This window comes from Ananas comosus, linkage group 3, assembly GCF_001540865.1.
Source record: "Ananas comosus cultivar F153 linkage group 3, ASM154086v1, whole genome shotgun sequence".
In the NCBI taxonomy this organism is placed as follows: domain Eukaryota; kingdom Viridiplantae; phylum Streptophyta; class Magnoliopsida; order Poales; family Bromeliaceae; genus Ananas; species Ananas comosus.
In genome coordinates, this window is record NC_033623.1 from 762,115 (window position 1) to 778,500 (window position 16,386).

Genomic DNA, 16,386 nt, shown 5'->3' on the forward strand with positions numbered 1-16,386 from the left:
TTTTGGTTGTTTATTTAATCATAAGTAAATTCTATTAATTTTACTTAGGTACTGCATTTATGGGAAAGCTAAATAACTCTAATGCTTTGTTGGAGAAAAATATTAAGAGAGATTATTAAATAATAATAACAAAATTTAGAAGTAAATGATAAATATAAATAATTACAAATTTATGTAATTTATTTATTTTAATTTTGATAAATGCTATTTAAACCCGCCGCTCTTCTCAACGTCCCTTCCCTCCACCCCCACTTTCCGAACCCGATTCTGAGAATACAAAACCCTAATCCCCATCCCCGTTTCCCCCTCCCCTCCGATCGATCGATCAATCGATGCGCTCTCCGCCATGGATACGATCGTCTCCGCCGCACTCGAGGAGATCTGCGCCCGCGCCGCCGCGGGGATCCCCGTCGCCGAGCTGTGGCCGGGCCTCCGCGGCGCCCTCGCCGCCGCGGGACTCCCCCTCTCCGCCGACGTGAAGAAGGCCCTGTGGTCTCGCCTCCTCGCCCTCCCCGGGCTCCGATTCGAGGCCGAGGGCTCGTCGCTCGGCCCTCGGGATCCCTCCGTCCAATGCCTGGACGAAGCCGAGAGGGGCGGGTTGAGGGTTCTTGCGGAGGATCACGTGCGAGATAGCTTCTTGGGAATCTATGATCTTAAAGCCGCTAGCTGCGAGATCTCGTCGATACAGCGGTCGGCCCTCGAGCGGCTCGCCGCAGCTAGGTTAGTTTCACGATCGCCTCTCTCTCTCTCTCTCTCTCTCTAATCTAAATTGATAGAAGAGATGAAAAGAACCCTAAAAGAGGCGAAAAGAATTTTACTTGAGAAAATTAGAAGGAACTACATTCGAGAAATGAGCCTGTTACCCCCTTTAAGTTCTTGACTCTTTAGTGCCTGATCTTAATGCAAGGGTGGGGGATTATGTCCTTTACTCAGTTATCTAATCTTGTTAAATACAGGAAATTAGAAAATAAGCATGTTCCTTTTGCTATTCGATTTATCAAATCGAGGAAAAGAAGGAACTTTGCATATTTGGTGTAATTTTTAATGAATTTGAATTATTTAGGTATTAACTTGCATTCGCATCAGCTGCATTCTTGAAAAAATTGTACAGGCAATTAGCAGTATTGTTTAGCATATTTACTCTCTCTCTCTCTCTCTCTCTCTCTCTCTCTCTCTCATGATTGCAGGACTAATGGAATAACACAGAGCGAACTTGCTAAAGAATTTGGCATGAAAGGAAACAATTTCTTTTATGTTGTAAAGAACCTTGAAGTCCAACAGCTGGTTGTCCGTCAATCGACTATAGTAAGGGGTAAAGAGCCTGGATCTGATAGGAAAGATGCTTCGGAAAGCACTTCTATTGTTACTACCAACTTACTATATTTACATCGTTTTGCAAAAAACTTGGATTGGAATTCTCAAAAAAGGATTGAGATTTCTAGGCCCGATAAACCAGCAAGTGACGGTGATGCCCATGGCTGTTCTTTACGTCATGATGGAGCTCTCGAGGATGATGTTTCCATTAGGGACTTTCTGCCAGCAATGAAAGCTATTTGTGATAAACTCGAAACAGCAAGCGGAAAGGTCAACTTTTCTATTCGTTATGTGTATTGATGTCTTAGTCGTAGGACATTTGCTCAACGATTCTGATTAGTTGCTATGTTGCTCTATTTTTTAGGTTCTTGTGTCTTCAGATATCAAGGTGGCTCTCGGTTATCGTTTGACCCCTGGGCACAGAGCTTGGAGGAATGTAAGTGATTTGTTTTAGATGTTGGTGGTCGCATCTGTATCTACTTAAGTTCATCTACCTTAAGTTTATCTGTACTTACTTTGGCTGTGTATAATGAAATCTGGAACTAGATCTTGAACAGGCTGAAAGATGCTCGGCTTGTGGAAGAATTTCAAGGAAATGTTGATGAGAAGGTAATGTCATAGTTGCATCTTCTCTGCCTAAAATAGGTCAATTCTGTGCTTGAAATTACACTTTACTCTTCTAGTTAATGCATGATGTTCTCTTATCTTTTGAGCCTCACTCTATGTGTTAAGAAGAAACAATTTTAGAATTTTTGGTACTCATCAATTTACAAGCTGCATATGTCATCTGCTCATGCATATCTTCTTTACTAAAAAATTTTATACCTCTTAGTTGAATATTTTAAATAAATCTCATGTTGCAAAGGCCATCTTTTGTAAAACTCCATCAACTTGCTATAACTTCTCAGATTAGTGGCAGCCCTAGTCATTGAATGTTTTTTTTTCCCACTTTTGTAGTGCATCTTTTTGCGTAGTAAAATCCCAATATTTCTGTCCTTTACTATCCAAATTTTGTAATGTCCTGAACCTAGTTACCTATTGCCTTAAGCTGCTTTATGATTTTTACAGGTTGTGACCTGTTTACGCTTGTTGAGGAAATTTGATCCGAATGATTTTGTGCCTAAAACAGTAGTGGGTGGATACGATGTGCTTGATTCGGAACATCTGGTCAAACATGGTAAAAGAGGTCAGATAACCGATCAGCTTGTGGAGCTTCCATTAGATCATTGTATATATGATATGGTTGATGCTGAAGGGCCAAAAGGAATCACCATTCCTGAGGTACTTTTCAGCATTCCTCATTTGAGATAAATTCATTTTTCTGTGGTTCATGCCATTTAATTTTTGCTATCTGTTTCATTGCATGGACTACTTTTTCTGCATTTCTCTATGTATGATGGTATTACTGTTATTATACTTTCATTTCGGGTGAATTCATTTTTAGTCTGGTTAATCAGAATTTTTCTTTTTTTCGTTATAAAAGGAATTCTGATAATGTGCTTTTGACCATCAAGTTTATGTGTATGGGAGGAATGGGAATATTTAATTTTGGCCTTTTAAGACAATACGTGCTACCAGAGTTATGATGCATTAAATTGATGGTTCTGTTGATTTAAATCTTGGACTTTTGACCCTGCTTTTGCTCATGGCTGAAAGCTGATCCTCAAGTTGAGCACTTGAAAAAAAGGAAGTCTGGATTTTCTGCTGTGGTAGGAAGTTGAAATGAGAGACGAACCGCTAAACCAAAAACTCCATTACAATTCTTCTTATAGCGTGACGCAGTTAACACCTCTTGAACAGCACTACAACTTGTAACGGGGCCAAATGGGCCCTTAGTTTTAAAATAGAGCAGTCTCCTTTTATGTTGTATATATAAGAGGGTGGTACTTAATTCAGAAGGAAAACCTATATCCTTACAGCAGGTGCTACTAATGCTACTTCCAACTAGAGGGTAAAATACAATTTTGCTTTTTACTTTATGTTAGTGGGCTTATATCTCTAATGGGTTCTTCTTGTTTTATTCAAATATTTTGATTTCTCTGTTAGGACATAGTGGTCATTACTTGATGGAAATGAAACGCTGCTTATATATTTTGGGTTACATTCATTCTGGCTTTTCCATGCTTCTGTACTTCTTACCATTTGTCTGACCTATCTGCTTCTTTTCTATGGCAAATAGATATGCAAACGTGTTGGATTTAATGCTAAGAAGCTTTATAAGCGACTGATTACCATGAGAGAAAGGTTTAACATGCCCTGGCAGGCTGAGATTCAGGACAGGACACCACAATATCGAGTTTGGACCCACAGAAACTATTTGAACTATAAGGCTGGTACAACAGTTAATGGAAGCTCTGAAGCACTTCCTGATGAGAAGGAACTTTCTACTAGGCCGAAGACCTTAATTCCATTCAATCAAACATCTCCAAGTGTTCAATTGGAAGACTTGTTCCACAGTAAAGTAGTCACGTGCTCACCGAAGACTGTTTCTGGAACTGTCGAGTCACAGTTACCGAGCAATTTTTCAGGAGGTGATGGAGATTTCGAACCTAAACATCAAGTTGAACACCAAAATGACATTGAGGAGCCTTCTGCTAATAATGATGAGCCAAAGCATTGCTGTAGTGAAATAGCGCAACACTCCAATGCTCAACAGTCAGGCAGCCGTCCCTCTGTTTTATCCATAGTAGCTAAAATTGAATCTGTTCAGAGGCATCGACGTCTTCCATCTTCTACTAGTACTACGAGGGAACGATGGATACTGAAAAAACTGAAGGTTGTACAATACTTTCTAGGTCATGATGAAGTATTGAACAATTATTTTTTAATTAGAACATTACCCCTTCTTTGCATATTTTTTCGTCATACTTAGGTTCCTGTCAACTATAGGCCATTTGAAATTGGCCCTTTAACAATATGCTAATAACTTATTAGTTGACCAAAAATGCTCAGAAATTAACTGTTAATCAAAGCAATGCACAGTTCTCTTTCAAATATTTGGTTAATCGTCAGTATTTTGATTCACATGGAAAATATTTCTCTGCACCTTTCTTTCCCCCCCCCCCCCCCGCGAGACTAGACATGCTTTTAAACCTATAATCTACATACAATACTTTGACCTGCATCTTCATGTATTTCCCATTTTCCCTTACCGAGTTGGGAACAAAACTGATTTTCCATCTGTTAGAGGAACAATTAACAATTGGGTTTTTTGTTAATGCTTTGGAAACCACCATTTTAGTTGGGAGATATTTGTGATCTGTTACTACAATAAGCTGTTTTTGAGTAAATGTATTTCATCTAATTGGGAGGTTTTGATGCTTTTGTTATGAGATTCTGCTAATGTAATGTTTGATATCTTTGCTTACACACTTCTGTTGCTTCCCTGCAGAAAGAGAAATTCTTCCTACTAGTTGAACTCTATAAGTGGCTTGAGAGGCTTGAGAATTATAAGAGCAGAAGAATGGATAAGAAGTCATTAACCCGTATACTTAACAGACTTCAACAAGCAGGGATGTGTAAAAGCATTCAAGTTAGTATGCCAGGATTGACAAACTATAGTCGAAATCGTATAACAGAAGTGGTATTGCATCCTTCCATTACTCTATCCTCAGAACTTCTTGATCAAATTCAAAAAAGACGGAGAGACTTTGATATTGAAATCCGTGGAGGGGGTTTAAGTAGAAAGAACAATCGCCAACCTGTGACTGTACTAACTGGTGTGAGGAGGTCTCTAACTCGTGTTGATGACAGACCAGTAATAGTACAGGCTATGCATAATAATGGATTTGTTGATGCTAAGATGGTCCGTGCAAAGCTCTTGCATAAGTTTCTCTGGAGCTATCTGACTAATTTGCCTGATTGGCCTAATGCATTTAACTCTGAGAATCGTGGCTACGATGTAAAGAATCCTAACAGCACATGCCAACTATTTGCATTGGAGGAGGCTATAAAGGAAATGCCACTTCAACTGTTTTTACAAGTTGTTGGAACTGCAAAAAAGGTTGATAATATGGTAGCAATTTGCAAACTTGGAGTGAGGCTTTCTGGTCTTCCTTTCCAGGAATACAAGCGATTGATGGATACCCTGGCAACTGGGCGACTTTCACGCATAATCAATATTTTATATCGGCTAAAGGTGTTAATCTTATGCATAATATACAATACTTTAATAAGGGATCTAGATTTGATGTTTACTAAATTGTTAGTATAAGCGTTTAACTGATTTCCATTCCATTTCAAATAATCTTACCAACATGGCATGCAGAATCTAATGTCGTCTTTGAAGGTTTTATGGGAGTAAGTTTGCTGCAGATTTCCTTGCAAATGAGGGAGTTTTCTTTAGTTTGTTATTAAAAGGGCAATCATCCTTATTATCCTACATCTTATTAGTCAAAATTAAGTAATTCAATCACCATGCAATGGCGCAATGAAAACCTATATATTTCTCGATTTGGTGCCCCATCATTGAAAATGAAATGGGCAGACATTTTTTTAACTTTATCCCTTCCCAAAATTTTTTTAGGTAGTGAATTATCCTACCCAAACTGGGTTTAATTTGGGTCTGGTTCTGGGGTAGGTTCAAAAATTACCCCTATCTGGCTACCTTGTGGTAAGTCGTGTTAGCTTGTGTCAGCATACTGATAAACTTACAGAGGCTGTTTTGTCCTTTTTTCTAGTTAATTCAATTAGTGAGGGAAGGGCATCCAGAGGATGAAAGTGTGCTACAACATGCTGTCCTTAGGCATGCTATGGAGCTGAAGCCTTATATTGAAGAACCTCTGTCAAGATCTATGCCATCATCATGTGTCAATGCTAATCGCAGTCCAAGAATTCGACATGATTTTGTCTTTTCAAAGCAGGATGCTGTTGATGCTTATTGGGAAACCTTGGAGTATTGCTATGCAACAGCTGCCCCAGCTGATGCATCACATGCATTCCCTGGTTCTTCTGCTCCTGAGGTATGTGACCCCTATGTTATTTTGTGTAGTATCTTTTCTTTTTTACCTAGTTAACTGTTCATGAGGTCCATGTTCCAATTTTCTTATTCTTCTTTCTTGTATTGTAACAGTTCTACTTTGTTTGCTACCATTTTAATAAACATGCTCATGATCTTTAGAGAAGATCGTTACTAGTAGCGCAGGAGTTTTCCCTCTTTTCATTTTGATGTTGAAGTATCTGTGAAGAGAATATTGTCTGATCTTCTCAAGTTTATGGATTTCTTATGCAAACTAATCTTCTCAAGTTTATGGATTTATTATACCAAGTTTGCCAAATATGCTCAAGAGATGGACATTTGATAACTGATGGTTGAATTTTTTTCTTGGTACTTTATGTCAATGATTTTATTGCTGCAGCACGGGGCTATGCCAATCAGAAGTCAGCAAGCACCGAACTAACAATAAATACTTGGGGAGGATATTGCATAAATAGTTCTGTTCAAAAACTTAGGTCATCACTAATCAGGTACTTTTGATAGGCTTTGCTCCTAAAAAAATAAATGATGAATATTCACACATTTATCTAGTGGCGTAGGATGGTTATGAGGTCGTGCAGAAATAGGGAATGAAGTCTTGGAAATCATAGGAGCAGAGAAATTTGAGGAAGAAACCATTCTTTTGATCTTCTTTCTGCTTAAACTATGCTTGACCTACCTACATTTGTATCCATATGCATTATTAACAGATTGAAGACTAATTTAGTCGCTATTTAAAGATTTCATAAATTCCCATTTTAAGTTTTTCCTAGATGTGGCTATAGGCTTGGGTAAGTGCTTATTATCTCTTAGACCTGGGGAGGAATGTGCTGGCATGTAGATATGATTGGCAAAGGGTTGTGATGGTGAGTGCAACAAATATAATTGGTTGATAGCATGGTTTTCTTCTCTACAGACATCTGTTCTGAGATCTCTGTCTGCATAGTTGCAGACATTAAATAATACTATACGGCCTTCTGTACTCCCATATTATAGACAATATCAGTCATCTAACTCACAGAAGTTAATATACTGATTTTTCTCAATTTACATCAGATCGTGTGATTGCAACTTGTTGCCTGATAGTATGTTATATCTGCACAGAAGTGGGGAATGTAGTAACCAATCTTACCTGCAACAATTTGATGTCCGTCTGCTTAATATCTAATCTTGAGTTGTGCTACTTGCTTCTTTTCTTAAGAGCTTTTCCGATGTTTCTTATTTTATTAGCCTGAGATAAATATTATGTCATTACTCTTTCACTGATTTCAATTGGTCAAATAGCATTTAGCTTGTAACTGATACCCTGCACTTTGTTTCAACTGTTTACATCTCTTCTGTACTCACCTTATGCCCCAATAAATGTCATGGTTGTCATTGACTATGCCATGGCCCTATTTAACAACCAAATTTCATTCCTTTCTTGATCATTTCTATCAAATGTAATTGCTGGGATTTTCAAAGTTGTAATGAATTATTGCTCTCACATTGATCTCATCTTGTCAGTAGTAATATATCCTGCACGAAGTGATATACCAACATATACCAAAGGAAGAGAAAGATGCTGACTGTGAGTGCTAAAGCTGGGATTTTTATTCTTATAACCCATATTACTGCCATCGAGGCTGAATTGGAGGGCCTTATATGGTTGAGAGGCAAGTGGGGTATTCCTTGTATTACATACCACCACTATTGCTCATAAATATGACCACTGCTATTGATGGCTAAATTTAGTATTTTCTATGTGTCAAAGCCAGTTGTGTAATACCGCGTTGAAGTCGACAATTCTTGACTTTGGACCTAAAGAATCATCATATTATGCTATGCATCAGCTGATTAGCCTTTGGACTTGGTCATTTATTTGTAGATTAAAGAAGACAGGAGTGCTAGCTGAGATGACAAATATATCACAGTTACTTGAATTTCTTGAATTCTATCTTAGATTTTTTACGTGCATATGCAAAGATGTGGGCACAATACAATTATTGATGAAATACATCAGTTTCTACATGTTATCGGTAAATAGGAATCATTGTTGTGTCATTAAAAACATTTTTCTGTTGGGGATAAACAACAGAAAGGCTTGTTGCTATTATTGACAACTCTTAGCATTCAATTATAAGTTTCTACCGACCTACTAAGTGTATTTCTTGCATTATTCATTTCAGGTCTTTCATCCTCGATCATGGACTTCTCTTCGGGTTATGACTGCTGAACAGCACATGGAGCTGCTCAACCGTGTGACAAATGTGGACCGAGAGAAAAAAATTTCATTGAAGGATTGTATTAGGATTGCTAGGGAGTTGGATCTCACAGTAGAACAGGTCAGTGTTTATTATTTATCACATTTGTTTTGGTTAGAAGTTAAATGAAGAGCTTGTTCCTGAACACGGCACTCTCTTGTATAGTTTTAACATTGCCTTAACCATCACTTTTTCTGGAAGTAAACTTTCTCCATCTATATATTGATTGATTTACTGGCCACCTTTGTAGATTAATAGTGACATTCTTCTTTTGCAGGTCCTTCGTATCTCCTATAGTAGGAGACAATCACGCCTTTGTGGAATTCCCAGAAAACTAATAATATCCAAGGAGCAGGGTAACTATCCAGATGCAAAGAGTTCTAGATCTTCTTCTCGAAAAAGAAAGAGATCAGACAAAGATGTGATAGTTGATCATGCTGAAGAAAATGATAACTCGAGCAGATCAAGTAAACCAAAAATATCTAATCCGCCTCTTTTTAAGGAGAAAGAAGATAATTCTCTTAGAATATCACCTTGTGGAAACCATGACATTCACTTGCCAGCACCTGGAAATGACAATCATCGTAGTGATGAACATGAGTATGAGACGCACGATGAAGACAGCGAGAACCATGCTTTCATCAAACAGTGTGCCTTCTTAAATCGAAAGCCGATGCGCAGGAAAAGATTCACGTGGACTGACAAGTCAGACAGGTAAATAAAGCATAGGAACATTTAAGTTTTCAGGAAGTTGAGAAACTTGAGTTCATTGCATATATCTAGGGGTAGCAATCCTCGTTGTTTGACTAGCACATTAGGGTTAACAACTCAATGGAACAAGCTTTAAAACTTCTGGCCCTAAATGCTCAACTCCGACCTACCAACTATATGAAGCGCTGATCTAACTATATTGGTTTCTATAATTATGTGCAAAATACCTAGAATTCTATGTAAACTTGAAATAAGTAATTAGAAACTTTTAGTCAAATCTGTCTACTGCCAGCATCTTCTTTTGTTCTAAAAATGTTTTATTCTATTCAATTGAATTGTTTGAGTTGTTCATATTGAAATGAATCACGATTGATAAGGGCTTAAGGAGTTGCTCAACAATGTTGGAGCATATCCTTCTTTTTTGTGCTCGTGTACTTTCTAACGGTATCTATGGATTTCGATCACAGGTCAAAACATAGTTAGAGCGCTCATGTGTCCTGAGTTTGTACTGAATTTCATAATATTAATCTCATAACATATTATGATATGTTTAACAGTTGCCAATTAAAAGGAGACATTTTCTCAATAATTTTTATGGCTATTTTAGCTGCTGAAGCAGCCATTGGACTAACTATTCTTTTGTTGATCCGTCTTAAAGAAGGAACAATTTCCTGTATCTGAGAAGAACTTCCAGATTGATAGCTTGATTTGAATGAATCATCATTTCTATTATATATCGTTCAATATAAACTTCAATAACTTCGAATTGGAAACAACTTTCTCAATATCTTCCAGGATATGCTATACTAGTTTAAGCCCTAACATTGTTGTTAGATGCATTCACCCCTTGCTAGAATTGGCTTTGATACCATATTATGTCCAACTGGCGTGTTTTTGTTAAGCAATTGATGAAACAGCTTTCTAAGGAGATTGTCCAAAATGATTGTGCTCGAGTCACTAGCACTGATATATATCCTTCAACTTTTTCCAACATTTCCAATGTGATTTTTATTGGGTTCTAACAAATTCCTTATGGACACATTCTTCTTTTCTAGGCAACTGGTAATGCAATATGCAAGACATCGAGCGGCTCTTGGAGCAAGATTTTTCCGTGTTGATTGTTGGGACTCGCTCCCTGATCTTCCAGCACCTCCGGATACCTGCCGAAGGAGGATGGCTGTGTTAAATCGTAATGATGATGTCAGGAAAGCGGTGCTGCGATTTTGCAATCTTCTTGGAGAAAGGTATGCTACGTACCTGGATACAGCACGAAGAATAAGGGAAAATGTTTCTCTTCCTCGTAATAAAGAAGCTATTGCAGAAGATGGTTTGGAGATGAACTTTGAACAACATAGTTGGGATGATTTTGAAGACCCAGACATAAAGCACGCCATTGAAGAAGTCCTTCGGTACACGAAGATGGCAAAGTTGGAATATCTTCACAGAGTTGGATCCAAACAGGGAAAGGAGTGGTCAGATATTCCTCCTGCTGATGGGGTGAGTTTGTACTTGGAGTCCAGGAGCTGTGAATTTTTACTTCTGTTTGAGGTTGAATTTGCGTTCCTACCAACTTCCTAAGCACCATCTTCATTTTTTTTTTACATCCAGGTTACGCAAGATGAACAAATTAATACTTCGATAGATCCTAGAGAGGAAATTCAGAATAATATGGAAGGAGGCAAAAGTGCCAGCATCGTATCTCCAAATGGTCGGAATACTCTGATGTCTCATCGTTCTCATGGGAAGTTTGTCAAGCTCTTAAATAATAGAGTGATTATCAAGAGGAGAGTATGTGAATCTCTAGCAGTTGCTAATGCTGTCGAACTCCTTAAATTGGTATTTCTGTGTACATCTGCAGCACCACAAGTTCAAACATCATTGGCAGCTACTTTGCGGCAATATTCTGAAAGCGACATATTTACTGCGTTTAACTATCTCAAAGAAAAGAATTTCATGGTAAGTAGTTATAAACAAATTTATCTGCAGGCCATGATGCTAAAATTTCTTATTTTAAGTAGTTTTCCTCTTAAGTTTAGACCTTCAACTCCTTACCACTTTATCCTAGCTTGCAGATCTCATATGCTATTGAAATTAGATTGCAGTTACTAGTCTTTTACATATGTCAGGCCTAAAAAAGAGCATTATTTGCATTTTAGTTTTTTAGGAACGCTAGATATGAAGCAACAGAGTTGGTGGTTCTAAGAACTGTTGCTAAACATCTGATGTGGTTCTTAACTTCTTATCCTGACTTTTTGGCCTACCTGGATCAGCAGTGTGAAGATAGCCCTCATACTGGACCCATCATTTCCTCCAGCTGCTCTTCTTTTACCTAGTCTAGAAGATTGTTGGTGCTTTGGTATTTTGTTGCCCAAAAGTATGTTGGTGCAAGCCATGTGGATATGTTACATTTCCATTGTTAAAACTGATGTATTTGGATTTGTGACAATCCTGATGTATTTGGTATTATCGAAAATCCGAGAATAAAAATTCATAGAGAGTTTATACCTAGTTAACATCTGGTCCTTTTCAATTAGTTCTTCTCATAGCCAAAAACCTACTGAGAGGATATACTCACTTGATCTTTTTGAGTTTTATTATCTGTCCTGTTTCTAACAGTGGAAGCTAGTATCTTCTAATTTATATTTACCCTTCGCTACTTTGGAATGTATTTGGGCTTTTCTGTTATATGCCAAGGGTCATGATTATTTTCACAGCCTGGGTTGCAAAATTTATGTGTATGGGAAATCTTGTTAGATTAAGGTTGTTAATGGCAATGTTCTTTTATTTCATCTAGGTGTGATTACCTTCATTAATTTGTTCTTTTTTGTTAAATCTATTTTCCCTCATTTGGCAGGTTGCTGGGCAGGGTACTCAACCATATGTCCTTTCCCAAAAGTTCTGGTGCAATGCTGCTTCTTCTCCATTCCCCGTTGACACAGGAAAAAGGGCAGCTAACTTTTCTAGATGGCTTGGCAATGAAGAGAAGAATCTTATGGAAGATGGAATTAGTCTTACTTCTGATTTACAGTGTGGGGAAGTTGTCCATCTCTTTGCCCTTGTTTTTTCTGGAGAGCTTGTTATCTCACCCTCCTTGCCAGAGGAAGGAGTTGGTGAGCCTGAGGAATCAAATAGCTCAAATCTTCCTATGGAACAGCTAGATCAGTTTGGTGATCAGTTTGGCGATGGAAAGGTATTGAAACGTAAAAGTGACAATGTGGAGCTAAGCAGTGACGAGATTGCTAAGAAACAAAAACTTCTGTCAAAAATAGACAGTAACTTCTGTACCCGCAGAGAGAAAGGCTTTCCTGGTATCCAAGTGGTTCTAAATCGTGAAACAATTCCCAGAGATGAGATTATTTGGTGCACAACAGATAAGGAAATCATTGCCTTTTCTTCATCATGTGATAAGAACAACCAAGGAAATCCTGATTCATTTGTAGCAACAAATGATGGTCAATCATTATCAAGTCGCTTGAATTCGTGCCAACAATTTTTACCTGGCATTCAGTCAGAAGCATCTCAAAGTGAACCGCATTGGGATGCAATATCCAGTTATGCTGCATGCTTTGTTCCTGCTGGGTCGAATAAACCCTTTACCTTTTCTGCCGAGCTGTTCAGATCTATGCATTCTGCTATCCGTCAGGCTGGTGAACAAGGATTGACCTTGAAAGAAATATCTGAAACTATGGAGCTACAAGGTATAGTTGATATATATATATATATATATATATATATATATATATATATATAGAGAGAGAGAGAGAGAGAGAGAGAGAGAGAGAGAGAGAGAGAGTCCCGCTACAATGCTTCAATAGCACCAAGCACTTGGTACTACCAAGTTTTCTGCTGTCAGATCTACCTCTTTGACCATTACTACTACTTAGATCATACTATTCCATTAACCACCCACTAAACCCTAGGGGACCACTATCATCCTAACCGCACATCCCTTCATCCAAGGACCGAAAACCTAATAGCACCAAATGACTTGGTGCTATTAATTGTAGTCTAGCTCAGAGCCAATTACCAGCCGGAAGTGTGAGATGAGTCTCGGTTGAGCCAGGGTCTGGATGACGGGCTAGCGAGACGAGTCTCACATCGCCTGGTACTTGTGAGTCTGAGCCTGACGAGAACGTCAGGGCTTAAAAGAGGGGAGATTGTGAGACCCCAGATAGTCCTATATACAAAATATAATAGGGCTAAAACTCCTAACCCGGCTTAAGCATTTTGGGTGGTGGCAAGGCCCAAGAGGTTATACATACATACATACATACATACATACATATATATATATTTTTCGTAGCAAGCATCTCCATATGATGTTACATCATGAGCACAGAGAAGTATCAAGTAAACTGTCGTAGTTCTAATCCTCACTATTCTTTTTTTTCCCCCTCATCTAGGCGTGGAATTTGCAGAAGTCATTGTTGCCACCCTTGAAGTATTCAAATTTTGTCTGAAGGTATGGGTGTATTGCTAACCATATTTGCTTTTGAGGTGTCTTTTTTCTACGGTTGTTTCATTTGTTAGTTACGTATTTACTGTATCCTCTGCTTTTAGTTTCCTCTCCATGAAGTGGGAGTTCGAGTACACATCCATTTTCCTTATTCACCTTTTCAGCTTGCTTTGTTGACATTTTCTTCTCAGGTTAACGGATATGACACTGTTCGTGTGGTTGATTCATCATATAGATCAAAGTATCTTATAAACTCGCTAGGCGATCGCAATCATGGTGATATGCCATCTCATGTGAAATCGCAAGCAGCCAACAGTGGAGAATCTGAACACCCATCTCCCCACATGCAGGAGAGAACCCGTGATTTCCAGGAAACCTGTGTGAACCTCAGTGATGGGCATAAAGTAACTATTCTTGATGTACCTTGTGATCCTGCACTACTCTGCATGGAAAGCACAAATAATGAAGGCACCAGTGTTGTTGGTGAAAGTGCACAAAAGGAAGTTCCTAGCTCCCAAAAGAAAGAAGCCGGGCTAAACAATTCATCTGCTGGATGTTTAGGATATGTTCCGCAGCCAATACTACCATGGATAAATGGTGATGGCAGCATGAACACCGTCGTTTACAAAGGTTTTACACGTCGAGTCCTTGGGACTGTCATGCAAAATCCTGGTATAATGGAGGTACGTACCTACCACATATTTTATATCATGTCTGAGATATGATAAATTCAAGAACTCTTTACTGGAAGAAGAAGCAACCATGAGATATCTCATTATCTTCTCAGATATGATCTGCCAAGTTGAAATTGTTGGAAACCATGGCTTTATTTCATTTCTCCCCAAACCTAAGGATCGCAATCTTATTAAAAGATGGAAATTCGAACCACAGAATGTATCTACCATGACAAGAGAAATGAAAAATCATCTACAAATAGTTGAAAGGACATCATAGCTGTAGAATTTCAAGCTAGATGGATACATTTTGTCGACTTATAAAACTCTCACACCTTATTTATCGCCCTATCCCTAGGGGTGAAATGTGAACCGTGTTGGGCCAGCACGGCCCACATTCACCCGGGCCAAACCGGGCCAGAGGTCAGCCCTTCGTGGATGCCCGGGCTAGCACGGCCCTTGGACTCGGATGGCACGGATCATATCAGGCCGGGCTCCGTGCCGGCCCTTTAATTTTTGAAACTTTATTAAAAATATTTAAAAATTTTTAAAATAAAATGATTCTCTTTCGCCTAATATGTTAAATAAAAAAATAAAATTTCTTGAATTATTTATAAAGTAATAAATTTTAAAAATAATTTTAATTTTATAAAGTTTTGATTTTTTTTAAAAAAATTCTTCTTCCAAAAGATGGGCTCATCTCCCAATAAGGACCTAGGGCCTAGGGCCCTAGGCCCTTTTCTTTCCCTACCTTGGGAGTTGGGCCCAGGTTAGCTCCCCAAGTCCTAAGGTCCCTAACTACCATGGCCCGGCAGGCACGGCCCATGCGGGCCGTGCCNCGTGTTGGGCCGCGAGCCAAACTACTGGCCCAACACGGCCCAGACCCATAACGTGCCATGCAGTGCCGTGTCGGGCCTACGGGCCGTGGAGGACTGGCCCAACAGGGCCTGAAGAGCTGGGCCGGCCCGGCCCGGCACGGATGCTACAGTAGACATGCTGGGCCACAACCCAGCCCGGAGTCGTGCTGAGCTGGGCGCCCGGCCCGTTTTACACCTTTCCTATCCCTGAACTATGTTTACGGTTGGATAAATTACCCAATGTTGTGTACTTTTTCCCCCGGTTGGTTCTAGTTTCTCTTCCTGCACTTATTAAATGTTTCCATTAATGGTGAATTACATATTTCGTTATGAACTAGTACTCACGTAAGTTCTTTTTTCCCTTTTGTTGTCATTGCAGGATGATATCATACACAAGATGGATGTATTAAATCCTCAGGTATGCTCTTACCACAATGTTCAATGCATATTTTAAAATAAACTTTTGGATCTTTCACTATGAACTTTTATGAAAAGGAAAAAGAAATAAAATAGGTCTGAATTCTTTTTAAGTGTTCTTTTTATCGCTTGTCGATCTTTCTCAGCCGTTAGCAATAATTTCGTGCCGCATATTGTATGCAGAGCTGCAGAAGACTCTTGGAAATGTTGGTTCTGGATAACCACCTGAGTGTTAGAACACTCTATCAAACTACTTGTGCTACTCCAAATATACTGCAGAGTCTTCTCCCTTTCGATTTGAATAAACCTAAGTTGGTGTATAGGAAACATTTCTTTGCAAACCCAATGAGTACTTTTCTACTGTAATATAATCACACTTGCTTGTTGTACAGTTATGTATATCAGGCCTATTTATACGTATTTTAATTGCTAAGGTTGTCTTTTTCTTTTTATCGTTTTGAACTCTCAAATGAATGCAAACAGATAGTAGATTCAACTAAACCAAACCTCAAGCTGTGTTTGGTTAGTGTTTAAGAGTGTGGTTCGTTATTGTTGCCATGCCTGTCTCATATGTGAACCGATGTCGAGTTGCGACTTTGTGCCGTACGTGAATAAACGACCGTATTGGTTCCTGTGAGCTCATGCGCCCGCCCATTTGTAGACCATTGTTGTAAGGGCTTCTTCGTGAACTTGGTTTCGGTCTATTCCTGCACAAAGTTGCGAGTTCGCGCCGTGCAAA

General features: G+C 38.8%; 1 protein-coding gene across 7 annotated transcripts; it reads left to right on the forward strand.

The window, feature by feature from the left end:
* Positions 219–16,153, forward strand: LOC109708011. Of its 7 annotated transcripts, none has more exons than XM_020229572.1 (17): positions 223–720; positions 1,188–1,584; positions 1,679–1,750; positions 1,861–1,923; positions 2,383–2,595; positions 3,494–4,090; positions 4,706–5,452; positions 5,994–6,275; positions 8,458–8,613; positions 8,810–9,246; positions 10,299–10,740; positions 10,852–11,199; positions 12,098–12,941; positions 13,647–13,705; positions 13,891–14,382; positions 15,610–15,648; positions 15,831–16,153. In XM_020229572.1, the coding sequence occupies exons 1-17, from the start codon at positions 347–349 to the stop codon at positions 16,011–16,013; spliced, it is 5,745 nt and encodes a 1,914-aa protein (XP_020085161.1). In that variant the 5' UTR covers positions 223–346; the 3' UTR covers positions 16,014–16,153. The 7 variants fall into 7 exon arrangements, 4 of the variants coding, with proteins under 4 accessions (XP_020085165.1, XP_020085164.1, XP_020085161.1 ...); XM_020229573.1 differs by lacking the exon at positions 223–720 and having other exon boundaries at positions 1,189–1,312; positions 1,428–1,584; XR_002215633.1 differs by lacking the exons at positions 8,810–9,246; positions 10,299–10,740; positions 10,852–11,199; ... (3 more) ...; positions 15,610–15,648; positions 15,831–16,153 and adding an exon at positions 6,672–6,780 and having other exon boundaries at positions 219–720; positions 8,458–8,550.